General features: G+C 39.4%; 1 protein-coding gene across 1 annotated transcript in view; it reads left to right on the forward strand.

Annotated features, from left to right (window-relative positions):
* LOC144194695 (uncharacterized) overlaps positions 1-15,224 on the forward strand; it is a 32,960-nt gene that overhangs the window by 15,617 nt on the left and 2,119 nt on the right. The window contains exons 3-11 of the mRNA XM_077713918.1: positions 3,186-3,354; positions 5,720-5,883; positions 5,961-6,132; positions 7,613-7,796; positions 10,806-10,998; positions 11,075-12,281; positions 13,215-13,273; positions 13,951-14,091; positions 14,294-14,368. Of these exons, the coding sequence (XP_077570044.1) occupies positions 3,186-3,354; positions 5,720-5,883; positions 5,961-6,132; positions 7,613-7,796; positions 10,806-10,998; positions 11,075-12,281; positions 13,215-13,273; positions 13,951-14,091; positions 14,294-14,368 (2,364 nt within the window). The remainder of the gene's footprint in view (positions 1-3,185; positions 3,355-5,719; positions 5,884-5,960; positions 6,133-7,612; positions 7,797-10,805; positions 10,999-11,074; positions 12,282-13,214; positions 13,274-13,950; positions 14,092-14,293; positions 14,369-15,224) is intronic.

Raw genomic sequence — 15,224 nt, forward strand, 5'->3', positions numbered from 1 at the left:
TAAACATCTGTACTGCTTATACCTGTCGACTTGTATGGTTTTCATGTATGTTAGAGGTTTTTTTTGGATCATTTCAGATTTGGGGATGCTGTATGACAGTTTTTGTATGGTGATAAATATTTTTTTAAAGGGTTTTTTGTAAAAAAAAAAAGATCTCGTTTTTAGCTATTTTGGGTCTAATATGTGTTGTGTAGGGTACTGGTAGTAAATGAAATGAATGTACCGTATTTCCACGACTATAAGGCGCACCGCATTATAAGGCGCACCGTCAATGAATGACATTTTTTCCATATATAAGGCGGACTGTGTTATAAGGCGCACTGTATTATAAGGCAAACTGTCTATTTTGGAGAAGATTTAAGACTATTAAGTGCGCCTTATAGTCGTGAAAATACGGTAATTGTTATTGACTTTCAGGTATGAAGCACTCACTACAGTCACCTCTAGAGCCAGCTATTGTTGATGTTTTGGATTTTTTTGTATAAAATCTTGCAGTGGGGGAGGAGCTATGTGATGGAAGATGTTGTAAACTAAGATGGCATCTGCATATTTAACAGTATTGTTTCATTTCAGGCGTTTGTGTTTTATAAATATCCGACAGTGGTGGTTTTTCATTTTTGATTTTCTGTTTTCTGTTTTCAAATTGCTCGTATGTCGAGGTATTGCTGTATAAATATAGCGCATCAGCAAGCAATGTGCCCAGATTGTCATGCTCTCATACAGCGATATCTACAGAATCTTGAATTTAGTGCATACAAAAGTTAAGTCCACTTTGGGGAAATTTTTAGACTTTTAAGTGTTACTATCAATTAGTAAGGGGATTTGGCATCATTTTTAAGGGAGGCAATTGGCCGAGGTTGACAGGTATGATTACTGATCGTAACTGCTAGACCATGTGTCAAAGTGGTGGCCCGGGGGCCAAATCTGGCCCGCCGCATCATTTTGTGTGGCCCGGGAAAGTAAATCATGAGTGCTGACTTTCTGGTTTAGGATCAAATTAAAATGAAGAGCATATATGTATCTTAATTTTTCGGATTTTACCACCTTTTAAATCCATAATTGTAATTTTTTTATATTTTTTTTGTTTTTGGTTCAAAAATCATTTTGTAAATCTAAAAAATCTAAAAAAGCATCTAAAAAAATATGTAAAAAAAATAAAATAAACATTGTTTTAGATCTATAAAAAAACTGAATATTCAGGTCTTTTAATCCATTTATTAAAAAAAAACTAAAGTAAATTAGGCAACAATCGTCAAATTAAGCACCCGTTAATGTTGCATTAATGGAATTTTTTTGGCTAACTATAGCTTTAAAAATGACAACATAAGACTTTAACTGCACGTCAATATAACTGGCAGACCCAGTCAAACCATGAAAACAAAATATGGCAATTACTGATCTTAAATTTCTGCCTGTGCAACTGTGAGACGATCTTTAGCATCATTTTTTTTCTTTTCTTATTTCCTTCTCCTTCTCCGGTTCATATTTTGCGTCACCAAACAACACTGTCTTACTTCCCACACTTTAAATGGGCCGGCCGACTAATTACAAGTTTAAAAACATGTGATAATTAGAGGACACACCTCGGTCAAACATGTCCCTATAGTCAAATTATTTTCAATGTGTTTTCAACTTCTCCAACTTTAATTCAAAAGTAAGGACTGATTTGCATTCTGTAACATCCTTACCATTTATAATTATGCTTATCAGACTAACGCAGGGTTATCTTTTACGATCCAAAATTTTGAGCACGTACGCGATCTTGCCGTGATCGGACGTTTGGTCGCCGGTCTTTTGGTGACAGAGAGTTTACTGTTGAAACCAGCTCTCAAAATTATATTCATGAGAGTGAGTTTAATGTCCAAGTACTGTTTAATATTTAAGTACTGTTTAATATCAAAGTACTGTTCAGTATTGAAGTACTGTTTAAAATATAAGTACTGTTTTATATCTAAGTATTGTTTATTATCTAAGTACTGTTTAATATCCAAGTACTGTTTCATATCTAAGTACTGTTTAGTATCTAAGTACTGTTTAGTATCTAAGTACTGTTTAGTATCTAAGTACTGTTTAGTATCTAAGTACTGTTTAGTATCTAAGTACTGTTTAGTATCTATGTACTGTTTAGTATCTATGTACTGTCTAATACCTAAGTACTGTTTAATATCTAAGTACTATTTAATATCTAAGTACTGTTTAATATCTAAGTACTGTTTAATATCTAAGTACTATTTAATATCTAAGTACTGTTTAGTATCTAAGGACTGTTTAGAATCTTAGTACTGTTTAGTATCTAAGTACTGTTTAAGATCTAAATAGTGTTTCATATCTATGTACTGTCTAATATCTAAGTACTGTTTAATATCTAAGTACTGTTTAGTATCTAAGTACTGTTTAATATCTAAGTACTGTTTCAGTACAGCTCTCAAAATTATATCCAAGAGAGAATTTAATATCTAAATATCTACTGTTTTCAACTGTGCTTGGATATTAAACAGTACTTAGGTATTAAACTCTCTCATGAATATAATTTTGAGAGCTGGTTTCAACAGTAAACTCTCAGTCACCATTTGACCGGCGACCAAAAGGGACCAAAAGACCGGCGACCAAACGTGCAAGCACCCGTCTTGTTTTCAAACCCATTTCTTGAAATGAGAACCGAGCTTAACACGCCACACAAGAGGAGGAAGCACCTTTGACCCCGTCGGTCCAAAGCAATTTTTGCACCACATCGGACTTGGTAGGCGACAACGAAATAAAGTGTCCCATAATCCCTTGGCAGTGTCAATCAAGCTCCAGTTCCCCCATTGGAAAGAAGCTAAAGGCAAACAATCGAGCCCTTTTAGATGCCTCCTCCTGCTCGCCATGTACTGGGATGACATCACTTCATTCCAAACCATTCTCAGACGCACAATTCAGTCGATTGTGGCTTTTCAAAAAACAAGTGTGTGTCCGCTTGTGTGTGTGTTTCTACATTGTATTCACAAGTGACCAACAGTAGTGTCAGAAAGTGACAACACCGTGACAATAGACCCTCTACAGAGGCTAATAATTCCTCATCGAGCCAGCCGTGTCCTCCAAAAAAACAAAACAATGAAGTAACACGCGATGGTGAAAAGTTTTTACAAGATTACACGTGAATATCGTTGTAAAAATAATATCTACGTCTCTGTTTATGCGTGCAGGGCCGCTGCATGATCACTGTGCAGCTTACTGACGATGAGCTGGCCATGGAGGAGTTGGGTGCGGCTGCCACCGCCTGCAACTACTTCCTGCTGTTCGCCGGCAGCACACAGAGGCACCTGAGCAGTACTTTGAGGAGCGGCCATGACACCCTGCAGGCACTCTGTCCCGGTAAGAGGAGTCTTCATGGCCCAAACAGCACACGCAGCCACGCACGCCCCTGCAAACGACTACTACTAGTACTACTATGACTACTAGCTCTACTACTACTACTGCTACTACTACTACTAGTACTACTATGACTACTAGCTCTACTACTACTACTAGTACTACTATGACTACTAGCTCTACTACTACTACTGCTACTACTACTACTAGTACTACTATGACTACTAGCTCTACTACTACTACTACTGCTACTACTACTACTACTACTACTGCTACTCTGACTACTAGTTCTACTACTTCTACTACTGCTACTATAACTACTAGTTCTACTACTACTACTACTACTACTATGACTATTAGTTCCACTACTATTACTACTACTTCTACAACTACTATGATTACTAGTACTACTTTTACAACTACTATGATTACTATTACTACTTCTACAACTACTATGATTACTCGTACTACTTCTACAACTACTATGATTACTCATACTACTATGACTACTATTTCTTCTACTACTACTACTATGACTCCTAGTTCTACTACTAATACTATGACTCCTAGTTCTACTACTACTACTATGACTCCTAGTTCTACTACTACTACCATGACTCCTAATTTTAATACTAATACTACTACTATGACTCCTGGTTCTACTACTACTACCACTACTGTGACTCATAGTTCTACTACTACTACCATGACTCCTAATTTTAATACTACTACTACTACTACTATGACTCCAAGTTTTAATAATATTACTACTATGACTACTAGTTCTACTACTGCTATGACTAATAGCTCTACCACTACTATGACTGCTAGTTCTACTACTATGACTACTAGTACAACTACTATGACTACCAGTACTACTGCTACCAATACTACTACTAATTCAACTACCACGACTACTACTAGTACTACTACTACTACTACTACTTCCAGTAACCCTGCAGCCACTTTTTATTTTGGGAAAAGAAAAACCATCAACTTTTTTTACACATGTTGTGACATGTTTCTTGTAACTGAATCATAATCCCATTTTTAAAAGTAATAGTCCCTGTGACTGACTGTTCTGTGTGTACCCTGAACAACCTTTTTGTTCGGGGGAAAAAAAAACAAACTCCTCTAAAACCCTGAATAAATTCCTTTAAAACACGCAACTTCAGTAAATTAAAATGGTGACAGTTTGACTCTGGAAAAGAGTTTGATTCAGTTTCTACTTTTTTTTTTCGTTTTTCTATGCCCGAAAAAAAATATTTTTATACATTAGTGGCCCCTGTGTTATACATGAGCATCTGCTAGTTTGTTTGTATGCCCATCTGTTCACCCGATTGGCCAAAATAAGCTCCAGATATATTTGATTATAGAAAAAGCTGTCATTTTCTTGCTCTCTACACTCTTACCAACATACAGAAAATATGCTTACCAAAATATAGTAAATCCTTAGAACTGCTTAGATATTCTTATAAGCCCCAATTGCCATTATTAACAATTAAAATGAGCAGTACTGCTTTGATAAAGTGCAGATATCACGTCTTATTAAGGAACATGGAATCATATTTACAGATATACACACATAATATATAGGAGGAAGTTTGTCTGGAAAGAAGACGGAATAAATGATTTATCTTCTTCCCCCACCCAACTCATTCTCCATTTTAAACAAACGTGCTTGTTTGGCTGAGTTTGGATCACATCTGATGACGTGTTAGCTTTTGCTCTCTTGACATTTACACTGCAAAGTGTTGATGGAATGACACTGAAAAGTACTCATAAAAAAAGGCCAGGCAATGCCAGAAAACTGTGTTTTTAATGCTTTTTTTAGACAGAGGACGAAAGACTACTACAAAAAAATGTGAGAAAAACATTTTTTGTTATTCATGTTGAGGTTACATGGGCAAACTACGGCCCGCGGGCCACATGCGGCCCCACTAGGCTTTTTAATCCGGCCCACCGACGTTGTCCAAATATTTTTTTTTTTACATATTTCTTCCCCAAGATGGCGCCGTCACGCGGAAGCCAGTGGCAGTACCTCTGTCCACTTTTCTTTGTTTTTTTGTGTTTTACAGCCCCTCCATCTTTTTTTAAAAGACATTTTAATATTTCTCAATACATTCTTTTTTACTTTACTTTGTACTTTATACTTTTTACTTGAATAATGAGTGATGAGTATGTTAATATTTTAGTCCTTTTTTCTATTTGTGTTTCATATGTACTGTTAACGGATGCACTTTTTTATATGTATCGTATCTTGTGCTGACTCCGCCCATCTGTCAATTTTTTTTTTTTTTTTTTTATGTGGCCCCCGGGCTCAAAAGGTTGTTACTTTTTATTAAATTCTCTTTCCTACCCCACGTAGCTCATGGCTGTTGCGAAGAGGTTTTGGTCACGCTCTGTGCTGTCACCCGTGGTGACACCGACACCCCCGAGGAGCCCGCGACACTCTTATCTCACGTTACTCCGTTAGCGGAGCAACGCTTCACCTTCTTGCAAGACTTTCCTTTCGACATGGCCCAGTTTCTGGTGAGCCTCCAAATAGACCAGGAGCCAATTTTAGTATGGAAGTGACTCATTAACACTGTACCTTTTTGACCAACCAGGTCAGCACCGTGGGCCGCACCGACGGCCTGGAGGGGGCGCCGCTCTTGGACGAGTGCCACGTTCCCCTGATAGAGTGCGAGCGTCTGGATGAGAGTCTGGCCTCGGCACTCTACCATATCCCCCTGCCGCCGGGATGGAATTTATTGGGGAACCAATGTTCTGAAAGTGCAGGTCAGTCTTGTGGTATTTACTGAAAGAACTCATACATGTTTGTCATAAAAAAAAGATGGAAAATATGCCATGTAGAAGATTTACCGTATTTTCACGACTATAAGGCGCACTTAAAAGTCTTACATTTTCTCCAAAATAGACAGTGCGCCTTATAATCCAGTGCGCCTTATATATGGAAAAACAGAAAACCAAAAACGAAAAACTTCCACTGTCGGATATTTAAAAAAAACAAAAACGCCTGAACTGAAACAATACTGTTAAATATGCAGATGCCATCTTAGTTTATAACATCTTCCATCATATAGCTCCTCCCCCACTGCAAGATTTTATACAAAAAAATCCAAAACATCAACAATGGCTGGCTCTGTAAAGTAGTGAGTGCTTCATACCTGGAAGTCAGTAGCAATTACCATATTTTCACCACTATAAGGCGCACTTAAAAGTCTTAAATTTTCTCCAAAATAGACAGTGCGCCTTATAATGCAGTGCGCCTTATATATGGAAAAAATGTCATTCATTGAGGGTGCGCCTTATAATGCGGTGTGCCTTAAAGTCGTGAATATACGGTAAGTGGTGATATTACTAGAATCATTTTTGACATAATATATACATGATTGTCTTGAAATAAAATTGAAACGGAAAAAAATATTGTTAAAAAAAACAATCCAAAAAAACAATAGTGAGTTGTGCAATATTATAGTATATGGGATGAGGTAGTGTATGATCATTTTTTCCCCAGACTAAAACCCAGTGGAGTTACAATTGGGCTTTCTTGGGGGGGAAATTTTTAATCTTGGGCCATTGCGTCTTGACATCACAGCGCCATTTTGTCGTGATGTCATCATGCTATGACGCTGTCAACATGCAGTTTCGTGTATGTCATGTTTTTATGCGCATATAAGCCGTACCCTCGATTCAGGCATCATATTTTTGGCCGAGAAAAGTGGCTTATATGCGAGTAAATACAGTACATTTTGCAGTACATTGCACAAATAAAACTAGCTCCAAGTAGTCTGCAAAATAAATGTGAGATCAGTTGCTGCCATGAAGCAAAGCGCCCAAATGTGGGCGGATTGCAGTTAGGAGGCTCTCGAAGGAAAACCGTCAGCAAAACAAAGTACACTGATGAATCGCTAATCAAATGAAGATGTCTCCCTCATAGCCCGCCACATAGTCTGATGGAAACAAGCACATTTGGATCATAGAAGTCTTGCCAAGAGACAAAAAGACAGACAAAATAAACTTGTGCAACAACTTAGGGAGTGGTTGCAATGCTGCTTTGAAAGACGTTGAAAATCTTAACATTTTCCTCAATTCAAGTCATATTACTAGCAAAAAAACTTGGCGTAAATACAGTTTAATCCAGAAAAAAACACTCCTGCCCTTCATGTTGTTTGTAAATACAGTCGATTTGTTATATTTTATAGTTGAAGTCTGTATACTTGACTTGTGTTCATTCAACTCTGCCTTTGTATCGCAGATTTGCACCCTCGGGAGACCCTACTGCATTTCTCGGCCCGTCAAGGCCTGGTCCGGGTGACGCGCTTCCTGCTGCAGCAGCCGGGGGCGAAGGACGCGATGCGGCTGCCAAACAAGGAGGGTCAAACGCCTGCCGCCATCGCAGAACTCCGGGGTCACGCTAGCCTCCAGCGGCTCCTTGCACAGTGAGTCCAGCTCAGCTGACGGATTCTTACTCTTACTGTTCTCAACCTGCCGTGTTCCTAAATACTTACAACTGTTAATATCCTCGTCTAACCCACTTTCAATTTCGTACTCCGACTCATCACACGGTAAAGACGACGAGTCTCAACTACTTGTTTTCCGTTACATTATACATATGGAATCCTGTTTTGGGTACAATTTCAATACCTTTATATCTGTGAGTTTTAACAATTGCAATGATAACAATAATCGTAATAATTGTAACAATCATAATCATCACAACAATCATCACAACAATCATCACAACAATCATCACGACAATCATCACGACAATCATCACGACAATCATCACAACAATCTTCACAACAATCTTCACAACAATCTTCACAACAATCTTCACAACAATCTTCACAACAATCTTCACAACAATCTTCACAACAATCCCACAACAATCCCACAACAGTCTTCACAACAGTCTTCACAACAGTCTTCACAACAGTCTTCACAACAGTCTTCACAACAGTCTTCACAACAGTCTTCACAACAGTCTTCACAACAGTCATCACAACAGTCATCACAACAGTCATCACAACAATCATCACAACAATCATCACAACAATCATCACAACAATCATCACAACAATCATCACAACAATCATCACAACAATCATCACAACAATCATCACAACAATCATCACAACAATCATCACAACAATCATCTCAACAATCATCACAACAATCATCACAACAATCGTAACAGCAATCGTAACAGCAATCATCTCAACAATCGCAACATCAATCATCACAACAATTGCATCAATAACAACAACCGTCACCACAATAATAATGTAACCCTAACAACAGCAATAATAATAATGTGACAACAACAATAATAACAATAATGATAACTATAACAACAGTAACAATAATAACAATGATAATAACAATAACAACAATAACAACAATAACAACAACAACAATATCAACAATAACAACAATATCAACACCAATGACAAGAACAATGATAACAACAATGACAACAACAAATAATAATAATAATAACTGTAATGACAATAATAATCGAACATAGGCTTTGTCATCATCACACATACACATTTTATTTTTCAATAATTAAACAAGGTTCTGTCATTTAATTAGTGTACTGGTGGTACTTTAAACTCTTATGCGAAACCCGGATAGTTTCGTCCAATATTTTTCCATCTTGAAACCATAGCAATGGAAAACTATTTTCCTTCACAAAAGCCTGGCTTACGACTTCTCTGTCTAATGGGGTGGTGCACTTATACAACCACAACACTCACACACACTCACACACACACAGAAAGAAAACACGCAATGGAGACCTTCGTACAAAATGAACTGGTGACGAGATGGCATGTGTTCGCCCTACAAAAAATCCCTCAAATGGACATGCTAATAAGGCCAGATTAGCTTTATTGCGCGATATGAAACAGCTCTCTGCTAAATGGACTGAGATATGACTTCAAGTGGAGAGAGACCAACCTCCTTTCTAGCCATAAATCTCTCAGCTTTTGCCGCAGGACACACTGGAATTGAGTCCTCATGCGACGTGGGGGGACAGCCAACGGCTATTACACGCCGCTGGAGCACACGCCCCCCGCTAATCACGAGTAATGACATTTTCCACATGAGGAGTGAAGTCACTGTTGACTTCCAGAACTCGGAGGAATCCACCCAGAGTTGCGCAAACGTCTGGATGGCCCGTGTCCGTCGGCTATTCATTCACACTAAAACATCTACAGGGGAACCACTGATAAGTAACTGGACTGAAAGAATGCAAGTGTTGCAGTTATGGGTCAATGTTTAACCCTTTGGCTGCCCAATGACACTTACGAAAAATCCCTGTTTTACATTTAAGACTGATGCTGTGGAGACCATTTTCTATCCAAATATACTAATACGAGCTTAATTTGTTCCGGGACTGAGCTCTTATGTCGATTTACTCGTAACTTAAATGAACTTTGCCCATAGAAATGAACTACAAGCAAATTAATTTGTTCCAACCCTCTGAAAAAACAACAAAAACAAGATATTGGATTGGAAAAACATTTTTATTTGTTCTAATTCGTCAACTATGAACCAAGTAACTAGTGGTTTAATAGTACTAAAATGTGTTTAATATTACTAAAATGTGTTTTAAAAGTACTAAAATGTGTTTAAAAGTACTAAAATGTGTTTAATAGTACTAAAATGTGCTTAAAAGTACTAAAATGTGTTTCATAGTACTAAAATGTGTTTAAAAGAACTAACGCGGTCGTAACATAACAAACAAATTTAAATAAACTTGGATTACGATGCAGACACTCAAAAATAAGTTTAATCTAACCTCACACTAAACTTAATTCTAATTTTGTTTGACATTTTGATACCTTTTCTGGCACTATTGGCCCCGCCTCCACTCTGACTTTCAGATGCAACCTATCGAGGGTTGTTTACTTTTGTGTTCCTAAAAATGATGTACACTAATGTGGGAAATTGCGACCAGAAAGACAGTGGCCATGATGTTTTTTATGAGCTGCTCATATATCAAAATTTTACTCGTATCTCAAATTGCTCGTATGTCCCATTGTATCAGCTTTCTAAAATAATTTATTGTTTTTTTTCCCCTGAAAATGAAAACATTTCGGAGTTTAAAACCCATAGAACATCCATGTTTGTCCACACATCTTTCGTTTACATTCGAACTGGTATTTTGCGAACTAAAGCAAAATTTACACAAATAATGCCCTTTTTAATTGCCATCTTGTCACAGCATGACCTCCCCGTCTTCCAACTGTCTCAAAATAGACTTGTCAACAACCACAATGGCTTTCTTTTCTCTCACTGTAAATGGATTAAGGCAGCAAATGAAAGGGGGGTGTTGGATCAGCTGACATCACTGTTAAAACTCTTCTGTCCTCCACCAACCAATCAAAACCCAGCTCCTTTCTTCAAGGGGTGGGATAAACTAAGTGTTTATTCCACGACAGGGCCGAGGCAGACTTCGGCGACATTGACGGAGGACCCCGACGCGTCCAACCGGGTCCCACGGACGCCCGCGTGGTTTGCCGAGAACCGGGTTTGCACACCCTAACGCAAAGTGTATACCCGGGTCGTGACCCCCCGAGCCTTAGCCAGAGCGTGGAGCATCTTCTACATCTAACCAGCCATCTCCACGCCAAGGTAAGTCACGGAACACAGTTAATCCGGCGAAAAAACATACATAACTCCGCCTACTTTATATCGTCCCCCTTTTTAGAGAGAGTCTGTTCTGGATCTGCCTTCGGATTGCTTACACACGTCCCACGATTGCGTCGAGGGCGTCCAAACTGAGACAACAGACTGCCCTAAAGCTAACTTGCTAGCAAACTCCATTGGGAACGGTTCTAGCGCCACCTGTGGATGTGACAGCAAAGACAACAACGACGACGAGGAGAGCGAGCATGTTGTAGAGCCGCCGGGTTTGATCCCCCTTGAGGATTGGGTGTGTCTTGAGTCGAAAAGTTCAGAGGGACAAGAAGACGTTGCACAGAACTTTTTGGGTTTGCGGGAACAGCCTGAAGGGGGGAGTCCTCCTCCTGTGGAAAATTTAACACCAACCGGGCGGAGTCAGGAGGAAACTGATAGAGACGAAGGACAGGAGGTCGCAGAGGGACACCACTTATCTGGGAAGGAAGTTAACGGGGTATCTCAGAGCGGTGGAGAGTTAGTCATGGGACAGTCACCGTCCTCCGACGCCCCCGTTGGAGAGTCTCGCCAAGACGGTGAGGGCTCGGGTAACGACTCGGACCTCTCTGACGGACCCTCCTTAAACGAGGAGGAAGTAGAGAACGAGGATTTAGCAAAAGAAGACGTCACGGGCGATGATGTCATCCCGGAATCAGATGTTCCGCCGGGTGGAGAGGGGGAACCTCCGCCAGATGTAAACAACGTAGAACAAAACCAGGAAACAGCTGGGTGGGATCACCAGGACGAGCTGAAGCAAGAACCTGATCGGGAGACGATTCGTTCCGAGTCTGAGGATGTTGACGTAGATGTTTTAGCCGGGCAGGAAACTACAGAGAAAATGGAGATCGAGCTTGAACGCGAATTACACGTGGACCCCGAGCCACCGGGGGCAGTCCATGGCGCCTCCAGCGACGACGACGTCAGCTTCCAGTCAGTCGGAAGTTGCGTCATCATGGACGTATTCCACCCTAGTGAGGAAAACATCCCATTGGAGGAGGTCGTGGAGGGAGATCATGTCGACCAAGAGGATGATATGACGACCAATCAAAGCGGTACTTGTTCGACGACTTTGGAGGAGCCTTCGGAAATCGATGGCAATATCGAGGAGGCTGGTGTTAAGGAGGAGGAGCTATCACAGGGAACCAATCAGATCGAAGGTCCGGACCTGTTGCCAGGACAAGAGGCTTCCATGGAATTGGTAGAAGATGAAAATTCTAACAAAGATGGGCAGAGTGAAGGTATGTTAAAGGTGGCTTTGCCAACATTTTTCATTTTTCTGTTATTTGTTTAGGGCTTTGGAGAGTTTTTTTTTCAATACGGTTTAATATTAGCATTTTTTTTTTGGAAAATAGGGAAATATAGTAAGTAGTAAGTTTGGTTACCGCTGTACTTAAAGGGAAACACAACACCTTTATTTTTTGTTATTATCAACCATTATTGAATTGAATGTTTTTTTTGTCATTTTACAATGTAAAGAGATTTAAAGCTTCACTACAAAGTGCACAAAAAACAACAAACAATTAAATAAATTTTGCATAAATTAGTATTAAACAAATAAGTAGTCAACATGATACACCAGGATTTCCACATTTTTATGAACTTATGAATATTCAGTTTTTTTATAGATCTAAAACAATGTGTATTTTCTCTTTTTTAAATATATTTTGAGATTTTACAAAATGATTTTTGAACTAAAAACTAAAAAAAAATATTTAAAAAAATGACAATTATTGATTTAAAAGGTGGAAATTCAGGAAATGTAATATACATCTATACTCTTCATTTTAATTTGATCCTAAAACAAAGTCGTCACTCATCATTTATTTTCCCGGGTCACACAAAATGATGCGGCGGGCCAGATTTGGCCCCCAAACCGCCACTTTGACATATGTGCCCTAGAGTATGTTATGCTAGCCACTACCGTATGTAATGCTAGCCGCTAGAGTATGTAATGCTTGCCGCTACTGTACGTTATGCTAGCCGCTAAAGTACGTTATGCTAGCTGCTAGAGTATGTTATGCTAGCCACTAGAGTATGTTATGCGAGCCTCTACCGTATGTTATGCTATCTGCTAGCAAGCATATGTTTTGATCCAAAAAATAAATGTATTATTAATGCGACCTGGTGACACTGCTAGCTCTAACGTGGGTGTGTGTGTGGGTGTTTTCCAGAAATGCAGGTGATCGTGTCGGAACTTGCCGGACCCGTTGAGAAAATAGATGCTTCTGTGGTAAGTCCATTTTTTAATTGTTATTATTATGGTGATTATGCCTGGTTCTATTGTGCTAAATAGTATGAAGGTAGGAGAGGTTTTTTTTCACACCAAAGTCAATATCTTTATTGATTGTTGCCCCAAAAGATTATGGTTGTCGTAATTGTCAACAAAAAACAAGGTTAGTAATTTTAATAGCTGCAGTTTTCAACAAAAACTATCTTTTACATAAAAAAAAGGCTAACCAGAAGCATGACTGAGAGAATTTAACTGTACCAAAAACTTCCTCTAATACTCGAAAATGTCTGATAAAATGAAAATTTCCTCTTTGCACTTCTCAAACCTTTATTTTCACCCTCATAAATATTTATGAGTACACATTTACTCCCTCACATCAAATTTTGTACTACAAAATACACATCCATCTTCTCAATACTAATTTCCACCTTCTCATTTGAATATTTAATGAGCACCATCTTGTGACATCCCATGGCAAATAGCCCAATGCTGACATTCCCAAGATAAAATGTCAAATGGCTAAAAAAAAAAAAAAACACGTGGCTGGATGACCTGGAAATTTGCTTACACACACTTTGAGGTGCCAGCGACAGATTTTCAAGCCCCCCCTTCCCATCCCACCAGGCCATATTTTCCTTTTGACTCATGCATCCATTTTGGATTCTTGGCTTTTTAAGGCAGAATTCAAGCCGGTCAAAACAAGGCAACAGGAAAATCCCTCCACCAAACCAAACCCCGTCCCACCCCCAACCCTCCACTTGAGTTTATTTATGCACGAGCACATGGAGGCCATCTTCTCCCTAAAAATGTTGCTGACTGTCAGATTCCTTCGCCGGCCCAAAAGCCCGAGCGGCTTTCCGCATATTCCAGCCTTGTGGTTTCACATTCACTGGTTTTTTTTTTAGCTTCTGACAAATCCAGATGTTTCCACTCCATGTTAGTTATATTCACTGGCCAGCAGAGGGCAGTGTTGCACTTGTAAGTCATTTTCTCTCATAATGTTGTTTAAATGTACCATAGGGTATTTTCAATGAGGCTTGTGTGGTTAGCGTGTTGGCCTCATGGCTCTTGGGTGGGTCCTGGGTTCAAATCCAGGTCGGTCAACCTGTGTAGAGTTTGCATGTTCCCCCCGGGGCTTTGTGGGTTTTCTCCGGGTACTCCGGTTTCCTCCCACATTCTAAAAACATGTGTGGTAGGCTGATTGGACACTATAAATTGCTCCTGAGTTTGAATGTGAGCATGGTTAGGGTTTTCCTTGCCTCTGGCCTAAAGTCAGCTGGGATAGGCTCCGGCACCCCGTCGCGACCCTAATGAAAATAATGCGGTTCAGAAAATTAGATATTTCTCAAAAGCAGGTCACTCCAACTCAACCGTAAAAATATGCGATCGAGACGCTAACGTTAGCTAATATGCTAATTCAATTAGCCTTTGGGTATAATCTTACACATTTAAATATATTGGTCCATTAACAAAAATATGCATATGGTCATTAATTTGTAGTGTTAGCATGAATGGTTGTTTGTCTCATCGGGGGCCGCGATTGGCTGGTTCGAAGTCAGCTGGGATAGGCTCCGGCACCCCCCGTGGCCCTAGTGAAAATAATGCAGTTCAGAAAAGGAGACATTTCTCAAAAGCAGGTAACTCCAACTCAACCATAAAAATATGCTATCGAGATGCTAATGTTAGCTAATATGCTAATCAAATCAGGCTCCGGCGCCCCCCGTGACCCTGGTGAAAATAATGCGGTTCAGAAAATGAGCCATTTCTCAAAAGCAGATAACTCCAACTCAACCATAAAAATATGCAATCGAGACGCTAACTTTAGCTAATATGCTAATCAAATCAGGCTCCGGCACCCCCCGCGACCCTAGTGAAAATAATGCGGTTCAGAAAATGAATCAAAAAATTTTTTCAACCAGGCTGCACACAGGGAGTGTTGCCTGAACTGCAT

Source organism: Stigmatopora nigra, chromosome 3, assembly GCF_051989575.1.
Source record: "Stigmatopora nigra isolate UIUO_SnigA chromosome 3, RoL_Snig_1.1, whole genome shotgun sequence".
Taxonomy (NCBI): domain Eukaryota; kingdom Metazoa; phylum Chordata; class Actinopteri; order Syngnathiformes; family Syngnathidae; genus Stigmatopora; species Stigmatopora nigra.